The sequence below is a fragment of the Dama dama genome, chromosome 28 (genome assembly GCF_033118175.1).
Source record: "Dama dama isolate Ldn47 chromosome 28, ASM3311817v1, whole genome shotgun sequence".
In the NCBI taxonomy this organism is placed as follows: Eukaryota; Metazoa; Chordata; class Mammalia; order Artiodactyla; family Cervidae; genus Dama; species Dama dama.
Window position 1 is genome coordinate 58,439,294 of NC_083708.1, and position 15,967 is coordinate 58,455,260.

Here is a 15,967-nt window from a genome sequence, read left to right on the forward strand (position 1 = left end):
GATTTTATCTGTTTGTTTCCAGGGTTACAGTGACTGCCATGTGCAACATGGACTTCAGCCGGTTCCCCCTGGACACACAAACGTGCTCGCTTGAAATTGAGAGCTGTGAGTAAGCTTGTGCCCAGACAGCCCCCGCAGACCCTAAGTTACCCTGGACACCTCCGACTCTCAGGAGTAGGAGCAGGACGTCTTCCTATTCCTGACTCTGCTTTTTTTTTTTTAACATGAAATTTAATCTCTTAATAAATTTTAATTAATTTATTTTTAATTGGAGGGTAATTGCTTTACAATTTCGTGTTGGTTCCTGCCATGTATCAACATAAATTAGCCGTAGGTATATGTATGTTCCCTCCCCCTTGAACCTCCCTCCCACCTCCCAACCCATCCCACCACCCCTCTAGGTTATCACAGGTGACTATGCTTTTGAGATGACTTTTCAGATAGAAGCAACGTCTCGGGTAAGTTTGAAAATCAGGAACAAATTTGGCACTAAGACCTTCTATTCCCATAACTGACCCTTTTAATACTCATGGAGTGGTTATAAACTTGGTCCTGTGGAAACTGAAGGTTTCCCAGTTCCCCAGGGCAAGTGCCTGGGGAAGGGGAGCTGAGGGCTAAGCAAACGTGGGTCTCCTTCCAAGCCCCCAGCATGGCACTCATCCCACAGTCCACCAGAGAGCTCCTGGTGGATCTCTCTTATTGCTCTTCTGAGTAAGATTTCCCCTGAAGAAAGAATTTCCTGGCAAAAACAATTGGGCAGCAGCTGCCCCAGGGGACAGCCACTGTGAGTGCAGGTGGTGGCGGAGACATTCAGGCATAACCTAGGGGCCTCGGGAAACTTGCACACATGCAGAAACCCTGGAAAATTAAATAGCCGTAGGAGGACCAAGGCTGCGGCCGCGTCCAGGACTGGCATCCCTAGCTCTCTACGCATCTGCCCCGTGCTCCAGTCTCTGCCAAAATGCTTTCTCTGACTGTCACAGTCTGGTCCCCCCCTACCGTGACTCCTACACTCATCTTGAGCCAGCACACACCCCTGACACGTCCCAGCCCATGTCAGAGTCCCAGCGAGGACTTTCGTTGGCCCGGGGCATCCTGGTGAGCCTGCCAGGGCTGTGGTGGTGGATCAGGAGTCCCCTGGCTCCAATCACCCAGGGCCGAGGGGCGCAGGGACATGGACTCCACACACAGGATGGACAGCTCTCTGGGCCGCTCCATGTGGGGTCAGGGAGAATAAATCCCAGGACCAAGGGAGTGACTGCCTCGTGCACCGTGGCTTTCCGCCTGCTCTGCCCTTTAATCCTCCCAAGCTCCCTGTGAGAAGGTTACTGTTATCTCCTTTGTGGAGCTTCACAGCGAAGGACTAATCGTTGGCTCCAGAATCTGGCTTTCCCCATGACACCCAGGCAGTGGTACCTGTCAGGCTTCCGCCAGAGAAGCAGAACCATCGGACAGGGGTCCCCAACCTCCAGGATCTAATGCCTAATGATCTGAGGTGGAGCCGATGGAATAATAATAGAGATAAAGTGCACAATAAATGTAATGTGCTTAAAGCTATGCCCCCTACCCTGGTCCGTGGAGAAACTGTCTTCTACAAAACTGGCCCCTGGAGCCAAAGATGCTGGGGCCGGCTGCCATCGGACATACACAGGGAGATGGCTAGTGCCGGGACTGGCTTACGTGAGCTCCTGCGGGGCAGGTGGTGGGGAAGGGCGGGCTGGGGCCTTGTGGGCAGGGGCCCACCCTGCTGTCCACAGGTGGAATTTTAATCTTCCTCCAGGAAATCTCAGGTCCACTCTTAAGGCCTTTCAACTGATGGGATCAGACCCACCCAGGTTATCCTGGGTCGTCTCTATTTCAAGTGAGCTGGGTGTAGATAACAACGCAACACGCATCTCCCCAGCAGCACCCAGATTAGTGCCGGGTTGAAACACTGGATACTTACGATAGCCTGGCCAAGGAGATGCGTGAAAGGGGTCATGCATAGGTCAAAGGTTAAAAGTAGAATAAAAGAGGAATAAAACAGAGCCTCGGGAAGCCCCAGAAAGAACTGTTGACGCAGGAGCAGCCCCTTCAGGCTTTACCCCCAGTTCCGCCCAAACAGCTGGTAGATCTGCCGGGCTTGGGTAAGCGGTGTGCTCACCTAAAATAAGTGGGCTGGGGAACTATGGGGCCAGAGGGAGGGATCCTCAGGGAAATCCCCTTGATTTGACCCTGGGCAGGGCAACGAGAGGCCTGCAGAGATAGACTCATTTGGCTGCAAATCTCCTTGTGGGTCTTTTCTTGCTAGAATGCAGCCCCTATTACCTGAGAGTGTTTAAAGGTATTTGCCATCAATGATGCGTCATCACCCTTTGAAAGAAGAAAGGGCTAAATTACCTGTGATTTAGAAAGTTGAACGATATGAAACATTGCCGCTATTTCATCTGCAAAAAAAAAAAAAATTTTTTTTTAAAGAGCAAATTGTAGTTTCTGGTCTACAAAAATAGCAATTTCATCTGCTTTTAGGCTGACTTGAACGGTGAACACTTTTGCAGTCAGGATGAGTATTTAGGCCTGAGAGCTTTGCCCTGATGATTCTGGAAGACTGAGAAGAATTAGATTTGTCTTTTTGGATTTTGTTTTGCTTTGTTAGACTGCAGTTTATTTATTCAGCTGATCTTATTACAACCCCTAAAGGGCCTCACAGACAGGCTCATCTTTCCTGGCGTCTGATGCCATCTTGTCTTTTCAGATGCCTACACGGAAGATGACCTCATGCTCTATTGGAAGAAAGGCAATGACTCCTTAAAGACAGATGAGCGGATCTCCCTCTCCCAGTTCCTCATCCAGGAATTCCACACCACCACGAAGCTGGCCTTCTATAGCAGCACAGGTGAGGCGGGGCTAAGAGAGGGGGCTGCTTGGATCTCAGGAGGCATGTGGGTTGGCTATCAAGTGAGTAGAGCCAGCGCCTCTAGGATGTGAAACCAAAGATGAGATTTCCAGATCGGGTCTAGAGGGTAGTGAGCATGGGGTGAGGGAGGTTTTTGATACCACCAGAGCATCACAAGCGACAACCTAGAAAATCTTAATAAAAACTCCAACATAAGCCCTCTGTGTAGGTCTATTTGAGACAATTGCATTGACAGTTTAACAGCAGAATTTTCACCCTAATGTGACTCCCAGAGACTCCTCTCCTATGGACAAAAGATAGTCCCATTTCAGGTTTATTATTTTCCGTTCAGTTCTCTTGACTTCAGCCCCTTCAGGTGCTTCTGCCTTAAGCAATCCCCCGCTGCCGTACTGTTTGCGCAGCTCCTCTTGTGACCCTCCTGCGAGCCACAGGGCAGGTTCCAGCTGAGCTTCACTCTCTCCAGCCCTTGCCTCTTTCTCAACTAATCACCTTTCAAGATGACTTTGCTCTCATCTTTCTGCAACTGCTGTTGCTAACACACTGCGTGGTTGACTACACTCGTTGATCTGTAACAGAAGGCATTGCTCATTTCCAACATATGGTGATATCACATCTCTTATCTTTTGCACACCTCACCCACCGTCTTGGTCCTTTGGGGAACCCTCATTCCCTTGACTCTTAGCATTTTGACATTCCCTCTTGTCTGAGTGTACTTGGGCTGCTATAAAAACTACCGTAACTCTGTGTGTGTCTGTGCGCGCTCAGTCGAGTCTTTGCAACCCCATAGACTAGCTGCCAGGCTCCTCTGTCCATGGGATCAAGAATACTGGAGTGGATTGCCATTTCCCCCTCCAAGGGATCTTGCCAATGCAGGGAACGAACCAGCGTCTTCTGCATCTCCTGCATTGGCAGGCAGATTCTTTACCACCAAGCCACAGACTGGGTGGCTTCTAAACAACAGGAACTTGTTTTGCACAGTTCTGGAGGCTGGGAAGTCAAGATCAAGGAGACTTACCCTCCTTATAACCCCCACAGAGCCTCACAGACAGGCTCATCTTTCCTGGAGTCTGAAATATTTAGTGTCTGGTGAGAGCCCGCTTCCTTAGGACTCACTGTGTCCTCACATGAAAGAAGGTGCAAGGGAGCTCTCTGAGGCCTATTGTATAAGGGCACCAATCCCATTCACAATGAAATCACCTTCCAAAGGCCCCACCTCCAAATACCATCACTTAGAGGATTAGGTTTCAACACATGAATTTGAGAAGGACATATTCAATCTCTAGCACCTCCACAATCACTTTCTGGAGCTGTTATAAATATAGCCGTGGCACTAAAATTGTCCTGGGATGCCAGTTTTCCAGTTAATGTTGCCAAGTCCCCATTTTATTTTCAGTTCTTGTCAAGTTTATCCTGCCTTTTCCTCTCCTTCCACCATTCTCTGTTCCCTTCAATTCCTCCACACAAGTTTTCCTTGTAAAGAACAGCAGGGTGAAGCTAAAGCATAGCCTAAATGCACTGTAGTAGTGAGCTTGGTATTTTTACTTTAAACATATTTTCCCCCCATAAAGAAATCCAGAGGGAGTTATTAAATACACACATCTCAAGCTTTAACATATGTAGGAATCGTGTGGAGAGGAGTGTTAAAGAAGTTTCTTTCTTTTTTTTTTTTTTTCGACCACAGTGTGGGGCTTATGGGATCTTACTTCCCCAACCAGGGGTTGAACCTGGGCCACCACAGTGAACGCACCAAGTTCTAATCACTGGACGATTAGGAAATTCCCAAAAGGAAGTTATGATTCAGTAGATCCAGGGCAGGGCAGGGTCCGAGAGTCTGCATTTCTAACAAGCACCCAGGTGATGGTGATGCTGCTGGGCCCTGAGCCAAACTTGAGTAACGAGAGTCTTACACGGCCTTCCCGAGGGGTCCCCTTTGTGTACAGGACGGGAGCCAAAGGTTCCTTGAAATGTACTAACCCTTATGATGTGGGTTATCACATAATCATTCTATTCCGTGGTTTTTCTGTCTTCCATTTTATAAAGGTAGGGTAAGTTTCCAGGCAAGCGTCTAAGGCATTTATGATTCTCTGAATAAAATCTGTCCTATGGGGAAGCTGAGCGGCTATGGAGTGTATTCTTTCTTCTTCCTGTGTCCCGCAGGCTGGTACAACCGTCTGTACATCAACTTCACACTGCGTCGCCACATCTTCTTCTTCTTGCTCCAAACCTACTTTCCTGCCACCCTGATGGTCATGCTGTCCTGGGTGTCCTTCTGGATCGACCGCAGAGCCGTGCCCGCCAGAGTCCCTCTGGGTAAGCAACATCTCCAGTGTATGCTCCAGACATCTGAAAATACGAGGAATTCCTTCCAGATAAAACCCTTCTTTCCAAATGGGTCCTAAATCCCTGTGGGCATTATAACTCAGAAAAATATCAAGTTATTCATCCACAAGTATAATGCCACTATTAAGAGTCTGTGTAGTGAAGCCGTTTCTAGATCCCCCTGGGAGTCCACACAAACAGTTCAGCTTTAATCTTATTAGAGTTGAGTTCTGGAGTGGGTTGTCCTGGACTGCAGTACTTTTCTCTGCTCACCTGGATAAGAAAGTCACATTCTGTAACAGGGCTTTTCGAAAGGTGGCCCAAGGACCTTTGTGACAGATTCTCTGGGGGAAATTGTTTAAAATGAAAAATCCTGGGGCCTATCTACATGTATAGGATCAGAATCTCTGAGAAAGTTCCAGGAATTTGCATTTTGAACAAGCTCCCCCAGTAAACCTTTTTTTTTTTTCCCGATGTGGATCATTTTTAAAGTCTTTATTTGATTTGTTATAACACTGCTTCTGTTTTATGTTTTGGTTTTTTGGCTGAGAGGCATGTGGGATCTTAGTTCCCTGACTAGAACTTGAACCTGCACCCCTGCATTGGAAGGTGAAGTCTCAACCACTGGACTTCCAGAGAAGTCCCTCACCTAGTAATTCTTATACATACTCAAGTCTGAGAATCCCTACTATACTATCAATAGCTGTTTGCCATCCACTCTCTTCCCTGATTTAAATATTGCACCCATTCCACACGCACCACCGTGGCTCAGAGGTCCAGGGGCTTCAAGGGAGAGGATGACTCACCAGATTTTAGTGAAACTGGATTGGTGCTGGCCCTTAAGATGACCCCAACCCGCTGTGATTTGGCGTGTGCCAAGCAAATGTTCTGAGCTTAATTTGAAATCTCAGGGACATTCCCACTGACAGATGCCCTGGCCTTTAACGGTTGTTCTGTAGCTTGAACAGTTACTGTGCTGAATAAATAAACATTCTAGTTTCAGAAATCGTCTCCCATCAATGAGGTTAACATCATTCTTGGTAAAACTGATAGGGTCCTCAAGTCAACACTGCAGAATGGGCAGCCAGGTCCAGGACCCAGACAGGTCCTGACTGCTGATAACACAGGCCGAGGACTACAGGATTCTACACCAGCAGCAAGGACACAAAGATTAAAATACAATTCGTATACTTTCCCCCCTCTTTTGGAGAAGGAGTTCCAAGAAACATACATACCTGCTTGTATATACAATCTTCTTCTTGTTTTGTTTATAAATATTTATTTTATAAATAAAGTTAATTATTTTTTTGACTATTCCGCAAGGCTTGCGAAATCTCAATTTCCCGACCAGGGATTGAATCCTAACCACAAGGCCACCAGGGAACTCCCCTGCAATCTTTGTTTTAAACAGCTGAATGGAAAGAATTGTCATACTGCTAAGCTGTCAGGGGCTCTCTGCAAAAAAATAAAGTGATAAAGGGGCCATGATGCAGACACAATGAGGCGGAACTCCCTGGCGGTCCTGAGCTGCATTAAGACTCCATGCTTTCACTGCAGGGCGCACGGGTTCAATCCCTAGTGTGGGAACCAAGATATGCCACTGGGCCGGGCAAAATAATAATGATAAAAGATTCAGGGATACAGCTGGGAGCAGAGGACCAGGAGAAACTTCATAAAAGCCACAACGGGAAAGGCTAGCAGTTGGAGGGGCAGGGAGGGAGACGTTCTAGGCAGAGGAGCAGCTGGGAGAGAGGAGAGAGGCGCGGAGCCGCCCAGTGGGTTCGGTGAGAGACGCCCCCTGCTCCTTTCTCTCCGGGTCTGCAGGGATCACCACGGTGCTGACCATGTCCACCATCATCACGGGCGTGAACGCCTCCATGCCCCGCGTGTCCTACATCAAGGCCGTGGACATCTACCTCTGGGTCAGCTTCGTCTTCGTGTTCCTCTCGGTGCTGGAGTACGCGGCCGTCAACTACCTGACCACCGTGCAGGAGCGCAAGGCGCGGAAGCCGCAGGAGAAGGTGACTTCCCCGTGAGCAGGAGTGTCTGCAAGGCAGGGTCTGGTCCAGCGGTGGGCCTGGGGCAGGTCCCACCTCCTCTGTAAGGCAGGGTCGGCCCTCCCTCCTCCACTCATTTCACCAGCTGGCTGTGAAGAGCAAACAAAAGAATAAGTGAAAACGGTGTGAAACTAACTCTGAGCGACCTCTTTCACTCATCAAACACTTATTTAGCACCTACCGTAAACTAGCTTCCTGGAAATGGCAACCCACTCTAGTATTCTTGCCTGGAAAATTCCATGGACAGAGGAGCCTGGTGGGCTGCTGTCCATGGGATCTCAAAGAGTCAGGTAGGACTAAACGACGAGCACCCACACATAGAGGAACTGCTAAGTCAAGTTAACTAAGGTGAGGTCTTTTCAATCTTGGTGGTGTTCCTAGTTCAGTGATACAGGTAAATGGCAATTCAACATGGCGGGACAAATGATTTATGAACATAGAGGAGTCATGAAAGAAGCTTCCAGAAATGTCTCTTTCCAAGACAGTCTTTTTAATAGTTGTATAATAAAGAATGTCTTGGATGTATTATAATATGATTTATTCCCCTATTGATGGGCAGTGTTTTTTTCCCCATTTTTGGCCACCATAATAAATTCTGCAATAAACATTATATGTATGTATTATACATAGATAGGTGGATAGATATGTCTGTCTCTTGAAAGCTTATATATGTATATATAAGCTTCCAAGGAAGCACATCCTCCATTCTAGGCAAATTTCCTTCATATGTGAGCTCATACAACTCCCATCACTTCCCAGATCACCTTCCCTCCCACCTGGTTTCCCCTTCATTCTCCTGTCTGCAGTTCAATGATTATCTCCTCCAGAAAACTCAGGCTCTGTAGAGGAACCTATCCCCACAACGCCACACCTTTCAAGTTCCCACTCCATCTCTCTCTCCCCCCCGCCCCCCCACACACACACAATAACTGCAAGCATTTCTATCAGGGGTCATATCAGAGAATATGGCGATTATCTGATCATGACCCTCCTTGTGGAGCTCCGATATGATTTGGTGTTTCCTAACAGTTGATGGGCTACCTGCTCTTTCATTGATAAAATGTATACAGTACCACCATCATGATTTCCCCAACCCCTTAAAAGAAAGGACTTCCCTGTAGCTCAAATGATAAAGAATCTGCCTGCAATGCAGGAGACTAGGGCTTGATCCCTGGGTCAGAAACATCCTCTGGAGAAGGGAATGGCAATCCACTCCAGTATTCTTGCCTGGAGAATCCCATGAACAGAGGAGCTTGGTGGGCTACAGTCCAGGGGGTCACAAAGAGTCGGACACGACTGAGCAACTCACACACACCTTGAAAGAAAGCAGGAAAAGGTGATCCCCTCCTCTGTGCAACCTTGTGGGCTGAGCTCGCATTCCAGTGTGCATTTGCTGTGTCCGCAGCTTCCCTGCGCCTGCGGGTTGCCTCAGCCACGCGCGGTCCTCCTGGACGGCAGCTACAGTGACGGGGAGGTGAACGACCTGGGCAACTATACCCCGGAGATCGGAGACAAGCCCGACAGGATGATGGTGCAGCTGACGCTGGCCTCGGAGAGGAGCTCCCCGCCGAGGAAAAGCCAGAGGAGCAGCTACGTGAGCATGAGGATTGACACCCACGCCATCGATAAATACTCGAGGATCATTTTTCCAGCTGCATACATCTTGTTCAATTTAATATACTGGTCGATTTTCTCATAAATGCCTCTAATTCTATACCTTTCACATTCTTCTGTATGTACGACAGAAATAATTGAATGGTGAGACATAATTTAAGGTTATGATGAAAAGAAAGTTCCCAGTACCCACCCTTCTCCAGCTTTCCAAAACTACACTGACAAGGCACTTACTGGTTTAATTTACACTTATTAACCGCTTATTGTATACACAGCATTATACTCGGTACTGCAGGTTCAGAGACACCTGTAGCAACTGATGATAGTTCTTACTGGGATCTCTTAGAAAAGCGCACTGCTTTGCTTTGCTAAGAGAAAAGGCGCACTGGGGTGGGGTGGGCACTCTGTAGTTCAACCTCTTTAGACTCTAGACACTTATTTGTATGAACCATATCCTTTGTGTGAGTGTGACTCTATTCTCTGGACCAGGTGCATCTGGGAAGCACCTAAAGTTCTTTTGCTGTTGTTTAGTCGGTAAGTCGTGTCCGACTCTTTGCCACCCCATGGACTGTGTAGCCCAGCAGGCTCCTCTGTCCATGGGATTTCACAGGCAAGAATACTGGAGAGAGTTGCTGTTTCCTTCTCCAGGGGATCTTCCTGACCCAGGGATCAAACCCATATCTCCTGTATTGGCAGGCGGATTCTTTACCGCTGAGCCACCCAGCGGTATTTACATGCACCTAAATCCCCACTTTGACCAAAACTTATGCTTCAGTCTGTAGCCTCTTACCTATTTTATATGCATCTTTTCATGTTGGTTTCATTACAAGGCAATAATAATATTCCTACTTTATTTACATCTTGTGGTCCCTAAGGTTTCACCTCTTCACAAGAAAAGCTCTTTAGACTGGTACAATGGTTTCTGATTTTGGTAGGTATTTCCCTGGTAGGGAAACTTTGAAGAAGATAGTATTTGCAGGCATTTTGTCAGTTTTGTCATAGGGGTAACTAGCCTAGAAAATTTGTGTGTGAGTGTTCCCTGTTTAATAATCACTGCTTCATGAATCTCCACCTTGCAGCATGTCCAGGTTCAAAGTGAAGTTAGTAATGTGGTATCTTCACTGATGAACCTGGGATTAGGCTGACTTTTTTCTGCATAACCATGGCAAGGAAATACATAATGTGGGACTACCTATAACTTGTTAGGATGAGAAATACATGGTTACTGGATGTAAAAGAGAATGCCAAAATGAAAAAGAAATGGTTACACATCACTGGACAATTCCATTTATACTCAGTGAATACCAGCATCTTCTGTGAACCAGAAAACAAAGGCCACTGATGTCAGGGCAGGGGATAAAGGAGAGGGTTCTAATTTGGTGTATTATTTAAACAACATATAGCTATTCATACTATATATGCACAGGATCAACTCCCATCAAATTTATGCATAAAGCATTTGTTTGAAATTCAAATAAACTCTATATACTATTATGTCATTTTTATTCCAAAGCTAATTTGACTGATCCCTATACTAAATAATATCATGTTATTTCTTCATGAGGGCTATACTTTGATCCTTTAAAAAGAAACAACCAAATTTTCAGAAAGTCTAATTACAGGGCAATCTCCCATTTTCTTGAAATAAAAAAAAGTTTGTTTTTTTTTAATAGCAAACTCTAGTAGAAAAATGTAAAGGAATATAGATGAAATAGTTAAAGTCAACTTTTAATACTAAAGATATTTTTAGAACATTACCTTTTTCATGCTTATTTTATGAAACAATTCCAATCAAATTTCACACACATCTTTGCCACTTGCTTCTTCCTCGGAGCAGGACCACTCTGAACCGTCTAGGCGGGTTTCCAGGACACATAATCTGAACTTTCATCCAGTGTTTGGGGAGCTCTGCCATTTGAACCAGCATATAGGATGCTGCATTGTATTAGTCTGCTCAGCCTGCCAGAGCGGAGTCCCATAAGCTGGGCGGCTTAAACACTAGACATTTATTTTCTTTCAGTTTTGGAGGCTGGAAGTCCCAGGTCAAGGGGTTGGCCGGTTTGTTTTCTCCTGAGGTCTGTCTCCTTGGCTGACAGATGGCTGCCTACTTGCTGTCTTCACCTGGCCTCTTTCTCTGAGTACATGCATTCTTGGTGTCTCTTCATTTAGATGACAGTAATCATATTGGATTATAGCCCTGCCCTTGCGATCTCATTTAACTGAAGGCCCTATCTTCAAAGAAGTCATATTGTAGGGTGAGAATTTCAAAATACAAATTCTGGGAAGACACGATTTAGCCCATATGCCTATGGGAATTATTCAGCTTCATAACAGTGTATCTAGTGCATCTGAGGGCAGGAGGAGACGGGGGTGACAGGGTGAGATGGTTGGATGGCATCACCGACTCAGTGGACATGAGTCTGAGCAAGGTCCAGGAGATAGTGAAGGACAGGGAAGCCTGGCGTGCTGCGGTCCATGGGATCACAAAGAGTCGGACACGACTGAGCAGCTGACCAGCAACAGCAGTGCATATTATAGGTGTTTACTCTTGATCTGTACAACATAATCACATACAGTACTGTTTCTTAGAGTGATCTTTAAAAGGCTTGTTTACATTGATATCTATACTAGTGGTATGAAGAATAAGTTATTGAATTCATGTTCAATGTCTGCTACGTTTTCTAGCAATTCTCAGGTGACCTCTACAAGCACGTAACGAGCATTGATTGAGGTGACAGTACTTTGCTCTCAAAGCTATGTCACTGAGACAGAACTCTGTAATTTGACTTCATAAAAACCCCAATACAAAGCAACTCTCTTTTCTGATAATTTTGGAGAAAACCACCCTATATCTGTGGACATCTACAGTACTTAATAAACTTGCTGGCTTGACTAGAGAGTAGAGAGATTTGGTTACTAATGTCTAGTTAACAGGCAAGTGTGAAGACTTCCCCGCCGGTCCAGTGGTTAACACTGCGTTTCTCTGCAGGGGCGCGGGTTCAGTCCCCTGTGGGGGACCAAGATCCTGCACGCCATTCAGTACAGCTTAAAAAAAAGAAAAAAAAAAGAAGGCCGGTATCACATAAATACTGAACAAATAAACAAACTGTCACTCACAACACATAAGCATTAATATGAGGAAAAAAATTTTAATAGTCGCACTTTTCTATTTATTCATTTATAATAGTGGCACTTTTTGTATTTATTCATTCATTCAGCAAGTAACTCTAAGCACCTCGTATGTAGCATGCAATGTTCAAGAGCAGTGCTTCTCAAACCGTCTGTGGTGAAGGACCAGTTTGTTTAATTATTTTGTATTTCCAATTCACTGGAGAACTTCACAAACCTAGGTCTGAGCCTGCATTCCACCCTGTAGGAATGTGGACTTGTGGGTTTGACCATGGAGCCCAAAACTGTGTGTGAATGTAAGTCATAATCATCACAATAAAGCATGCAGAGAAAGAACATTTCATTCTGTTATTAAAAAAATTGTGCTACAACTGAGTGTCTGTGTATGGGAAATCCCAGTATCCTGCTCTGCAGTGATAAGAAAGCTCATTATCCAACAAACACATTAATAATGTTAGAGTAAAACCATTTAGTTCACTTAAGTATTATCACCACTCTGAAGATGATTGGATGCTTTTTCACTTTCATATTGTTTAATTTTTATCTATATATAATTGGGAAAATACTTGTAATTCCCAGAACAGCACTGACATTACCTAGGAACATGTTGGGAAAGCAGAACACCAAGCCTCACCCCACACCCAACTAGAATCTGTATGTTAACAAGTTCCCCAGGTGATTCTTACATGCATTCCAGTGAGCAAAGCACTGAACTAGGTTTGCGTAACCATGTACCTTTAGTATCACTTACAAAAAGTTATGTAAGAGCTGCATTTATACATGAAACAACTCAGTATTGCATGCTTACTCTATGTGGGAGGAATATTTCCTTTCTACCTTTTTTGTTTTGGAGGGGATGGTAATTTGTAAAGTTATAAAAAGCAGAAAAAAAATCCATTCGTAATCCTATTAGCCATGGGCAACTAGTATCACTTCTCATCTTTTTTTCTACATAGTTCTGTATAGCTGCCACCGTATTTTATATACAAGTTGATAAGGTTCTTTCCCATGACATAGTATGACCATTTTCCTACTAAACACTCCATGTTGCAGCCATTAAAATCATTCCATACTATGAGTGTACATGGCAATCTTTTCCTTAACACTGGATAAAAAAATAATACTGTGATGAATACTCTTAGGGAAATATTCTTGTCACACTCTAGACTTAATTTCCTCATATTAACAATGAATGTATAGAATGGACGCTGATTTGAGATCAGTATTCTTATTATATTGAGTAAATAGTGTACAGTGTAATTCCAAGTTCTCAGCTTTATTTTTTTATTTTTTTTTTGACACAGACATCAGAAGGGGGACAGAGAGTGCCCCCCCAGCTTGTTTTATCAAGGCCTTATATACTTGTTCAGACCCACTCGTACAAGATACATCTTAAATTAACAAGACTAGGATGAACAATAGAAAGATCTGACCAGACCCACTCCCATAATATACATTTTAAGATGACAGGATTAGCCAGAAGGTTCTTGTTAAGGAGAAACATATCCTTAAGCAAGATACACTGTTATATTGACGAAGACACAGCAATGTAGAAAAGAACGTTTGTCCTTTCCTCCTTGAGAGCTCCAGACCCCTTTCTCCTTCTCAAGAACTCTGGACTTCTTATCAACCTATCTAGGAACTGACTCTCTCATCCCCCCTTTGCTTTTAGAATTATATTGCCAAGGGAAAAGGGTGTCATTTTCATTCCACAACTACTTGGGGCCCCCGGGGGCCCCAAGTAATAGTTGGAGGAATCTGTGGCACTCATAGGAGCCTGGACAATCATTTGTAACTTAAAAGCTTTCAGTTAGAAACAAACCCCATTTTACAGTTACAGATGTAAGGCAAAATAGTCATTAAGCCAAGTTAAAACCTAATCAAAATTAAAAGTTACATTATGTCCATAGTTATATCAGTCCATTTTAGCATTGTGTGATGTCATCACAGAGTTGAGGAAAGTCTTTTCCTTGAAGCAGAGAAACCCACCAGAGGAAGTCTTCACCTGATGAGTGCTCTGCAGATCCAGCAATTATGTCGATTGTGGAATGCGGCGTAGGAAGGAGCCCAGGACAGGAAGGTGTTTTCTTGAGGGTCAAACGGCAGACTCAGGACTTTTGGAGTCAGCAGAAGCAAGCCCACATGGATTCTCAGACCCGTCTCCATTCCTGGCTCAAACAGCGGCTTGTCTGACTCAAAGGCTGGGTCAGGAGTTAACCTCACTCTAGACTTAATTTCCTCATATTAACAATGAATGTATAGAATCGATGCTGATTTGAGATCAGTATTCTTACTATATTGAGTAAATAGTGTACAGTGTAATTCCAAGTTCTCAGCTTTTTAAAACTTTAAAAATCACAAATGGAATTAAACTATACCTTGTTAATGTTAGTCACTCAAGTTATGGCCGACTCTCTGTGACTCTGTGACACCATAGCCTGCCAGGGCTCTCTGTCCATGAAATTCTCCAGGCAAGAATACTGGAGTGGGGGTAGCCATTCCCCTCTCCTGGGGATCTTCCCTATTCGGGGATCAAACCCAGGCCTCTTGTATTGCAGGCAGATTCTTACCATCTGAGCCAACCAGGGAAGCTCAGAACTATACCTTAGTGATTCAGTGGAACAGTAACCCACTCAAACTAGCTTGAGAACGCAGGAATCACAGACATGAAGTAAATAAATGGCTGCCTGATGAGTACTGTAACGATTTCAGACAGCTTCTCTTTCTAGGCAGTTACCTTTCCTTTTTTTCAGTGTGATTTGCTTTATTCACTATAAAGACTGTCGTCTGCTCACACATGACATTCACCTCCAGATTCATTGACCTTAAAATCCCAGAGGTCATCATCCTCTAAATGATCTCACCTCAACTCTTACTTCCCAGGAGAGCTAATTCAAGTGTCTCTCCACCCTTATCAAAAGTCCATCTCAGTTTGTATAGGCCTTCTATTGAGCTAAAAGAGGGTGAGCTGGCCCTTCAGGAGATGTGAAAGGAATTAGAAACAAGAGCCAGAATAAGCTTTTTCCTACTCAGCCTACCCTGCACTCAATAATAGCTCTCTGCAAATGAGGTCAGAACAAGGAGACTTCACAGTGTTAAAAACAAACAACCCACCCCCGCAAATAACCAAAACATCAGAAACTGGTTCAACATGAAGAACATGCTTCTGTACAGGCAGAAAAATGTATTTCTTTGGCAGTGGGAATGGATAAATCAAGGCCACATATTCAGTTCAGTTCATTTCAGTTGCTCAGTCATGTCTGATTCTTTGTGTCCCCATTTATTAATAGGTAACAAACACAGTTATGACATATTGGGCTGAGGACAGAAAACAAGTTTTATTAGTCAAATTGTTCTTATCATCTTAGAATAAGAAATCTATGCTTTGTGAGTTAATTTCTAAAGTTTTGTAATTATTTCCCCTTGATTTTCTAAATTCTTTTGTTCCAAACTTGGATCAATGAAACAAGTGATATTTAGGCCAGAACTTAAAAAGTGGCAGAGGGTAGGTGGGGTAATAGCAACATCAGAAGCTGGGAAACATGGGCTAAAATCTGATCGGAGAGACTCCTAGAGATAAGGGGCTTCCCAGGTTGACCCAGTGGTAGAGAACCTGCCTGCCACTGCAGGAAACATAAGAGATGTGGGTTCAATCTCGAGGTCGGAAGGATCCCCTGGAGGAGGGCACGGGAACCCACTCCAGTATTCTTGCCTGGGAAATCCCATGGACAGAGGAGCATGGTGGGCTACAGTCCATAGGATCACAAAGAGTTGGACATGACTGAGCACCATCATAAACATCTGAAACAGCTGAGGCTGCGATCTCTTTCTGGCCGGGATTTTCTATTACAAGCTCTTCTTACATACATATTTTTTACAAAAGATCTTGTCTTAAAAACACACAACCCATCTGAGTGGGTTTTGTGACTCTGGATGGATGGGCAGAAGCTAA

General features: G+C 44.6%; 1 protein-coding gene across 3 annotated transcripts in view; it reads left to right on the forward strand.

The window, feature by feature from the left end:
- GABRR1 (gamma-aminobutyric acid type A receptor subunit rho1) overlaps positions 1-10,513 on the forward strand; it is a 49,049-nt gene extending 38,536 nt beyond the window's left edge. For all 3 annotated transcript variants that reach the window (XM_061131428.1, XM_061131427.1, XM_061131429.1), the window contains 5 exons: positions 23-105; positions 2,735-2,875; positions 5,054-5,206; positions 7,040-7,236; positions 8,678-10,513. In XM_061131428.1, coding sequence (XP_060987411.1) covers positions 23-105; positions 2,735-2,875; positions 5,054-5,206; positions 7,040-7,236; positions 8,678-8,971 — 868 coding nt within the window. In that variant the 3' untranslated portion in view covers positions 8,972-10,513. The remainder of the gene's footprint in view (positions 1-22; positions 106-2,734; positions 2,876-5,053; positions 5,207-7,039; positions 7,237-8,677) is intronic.
- The last annotated feature ends 5,454 nt before the right edge of the window (positions 10,514-15,967 follow it).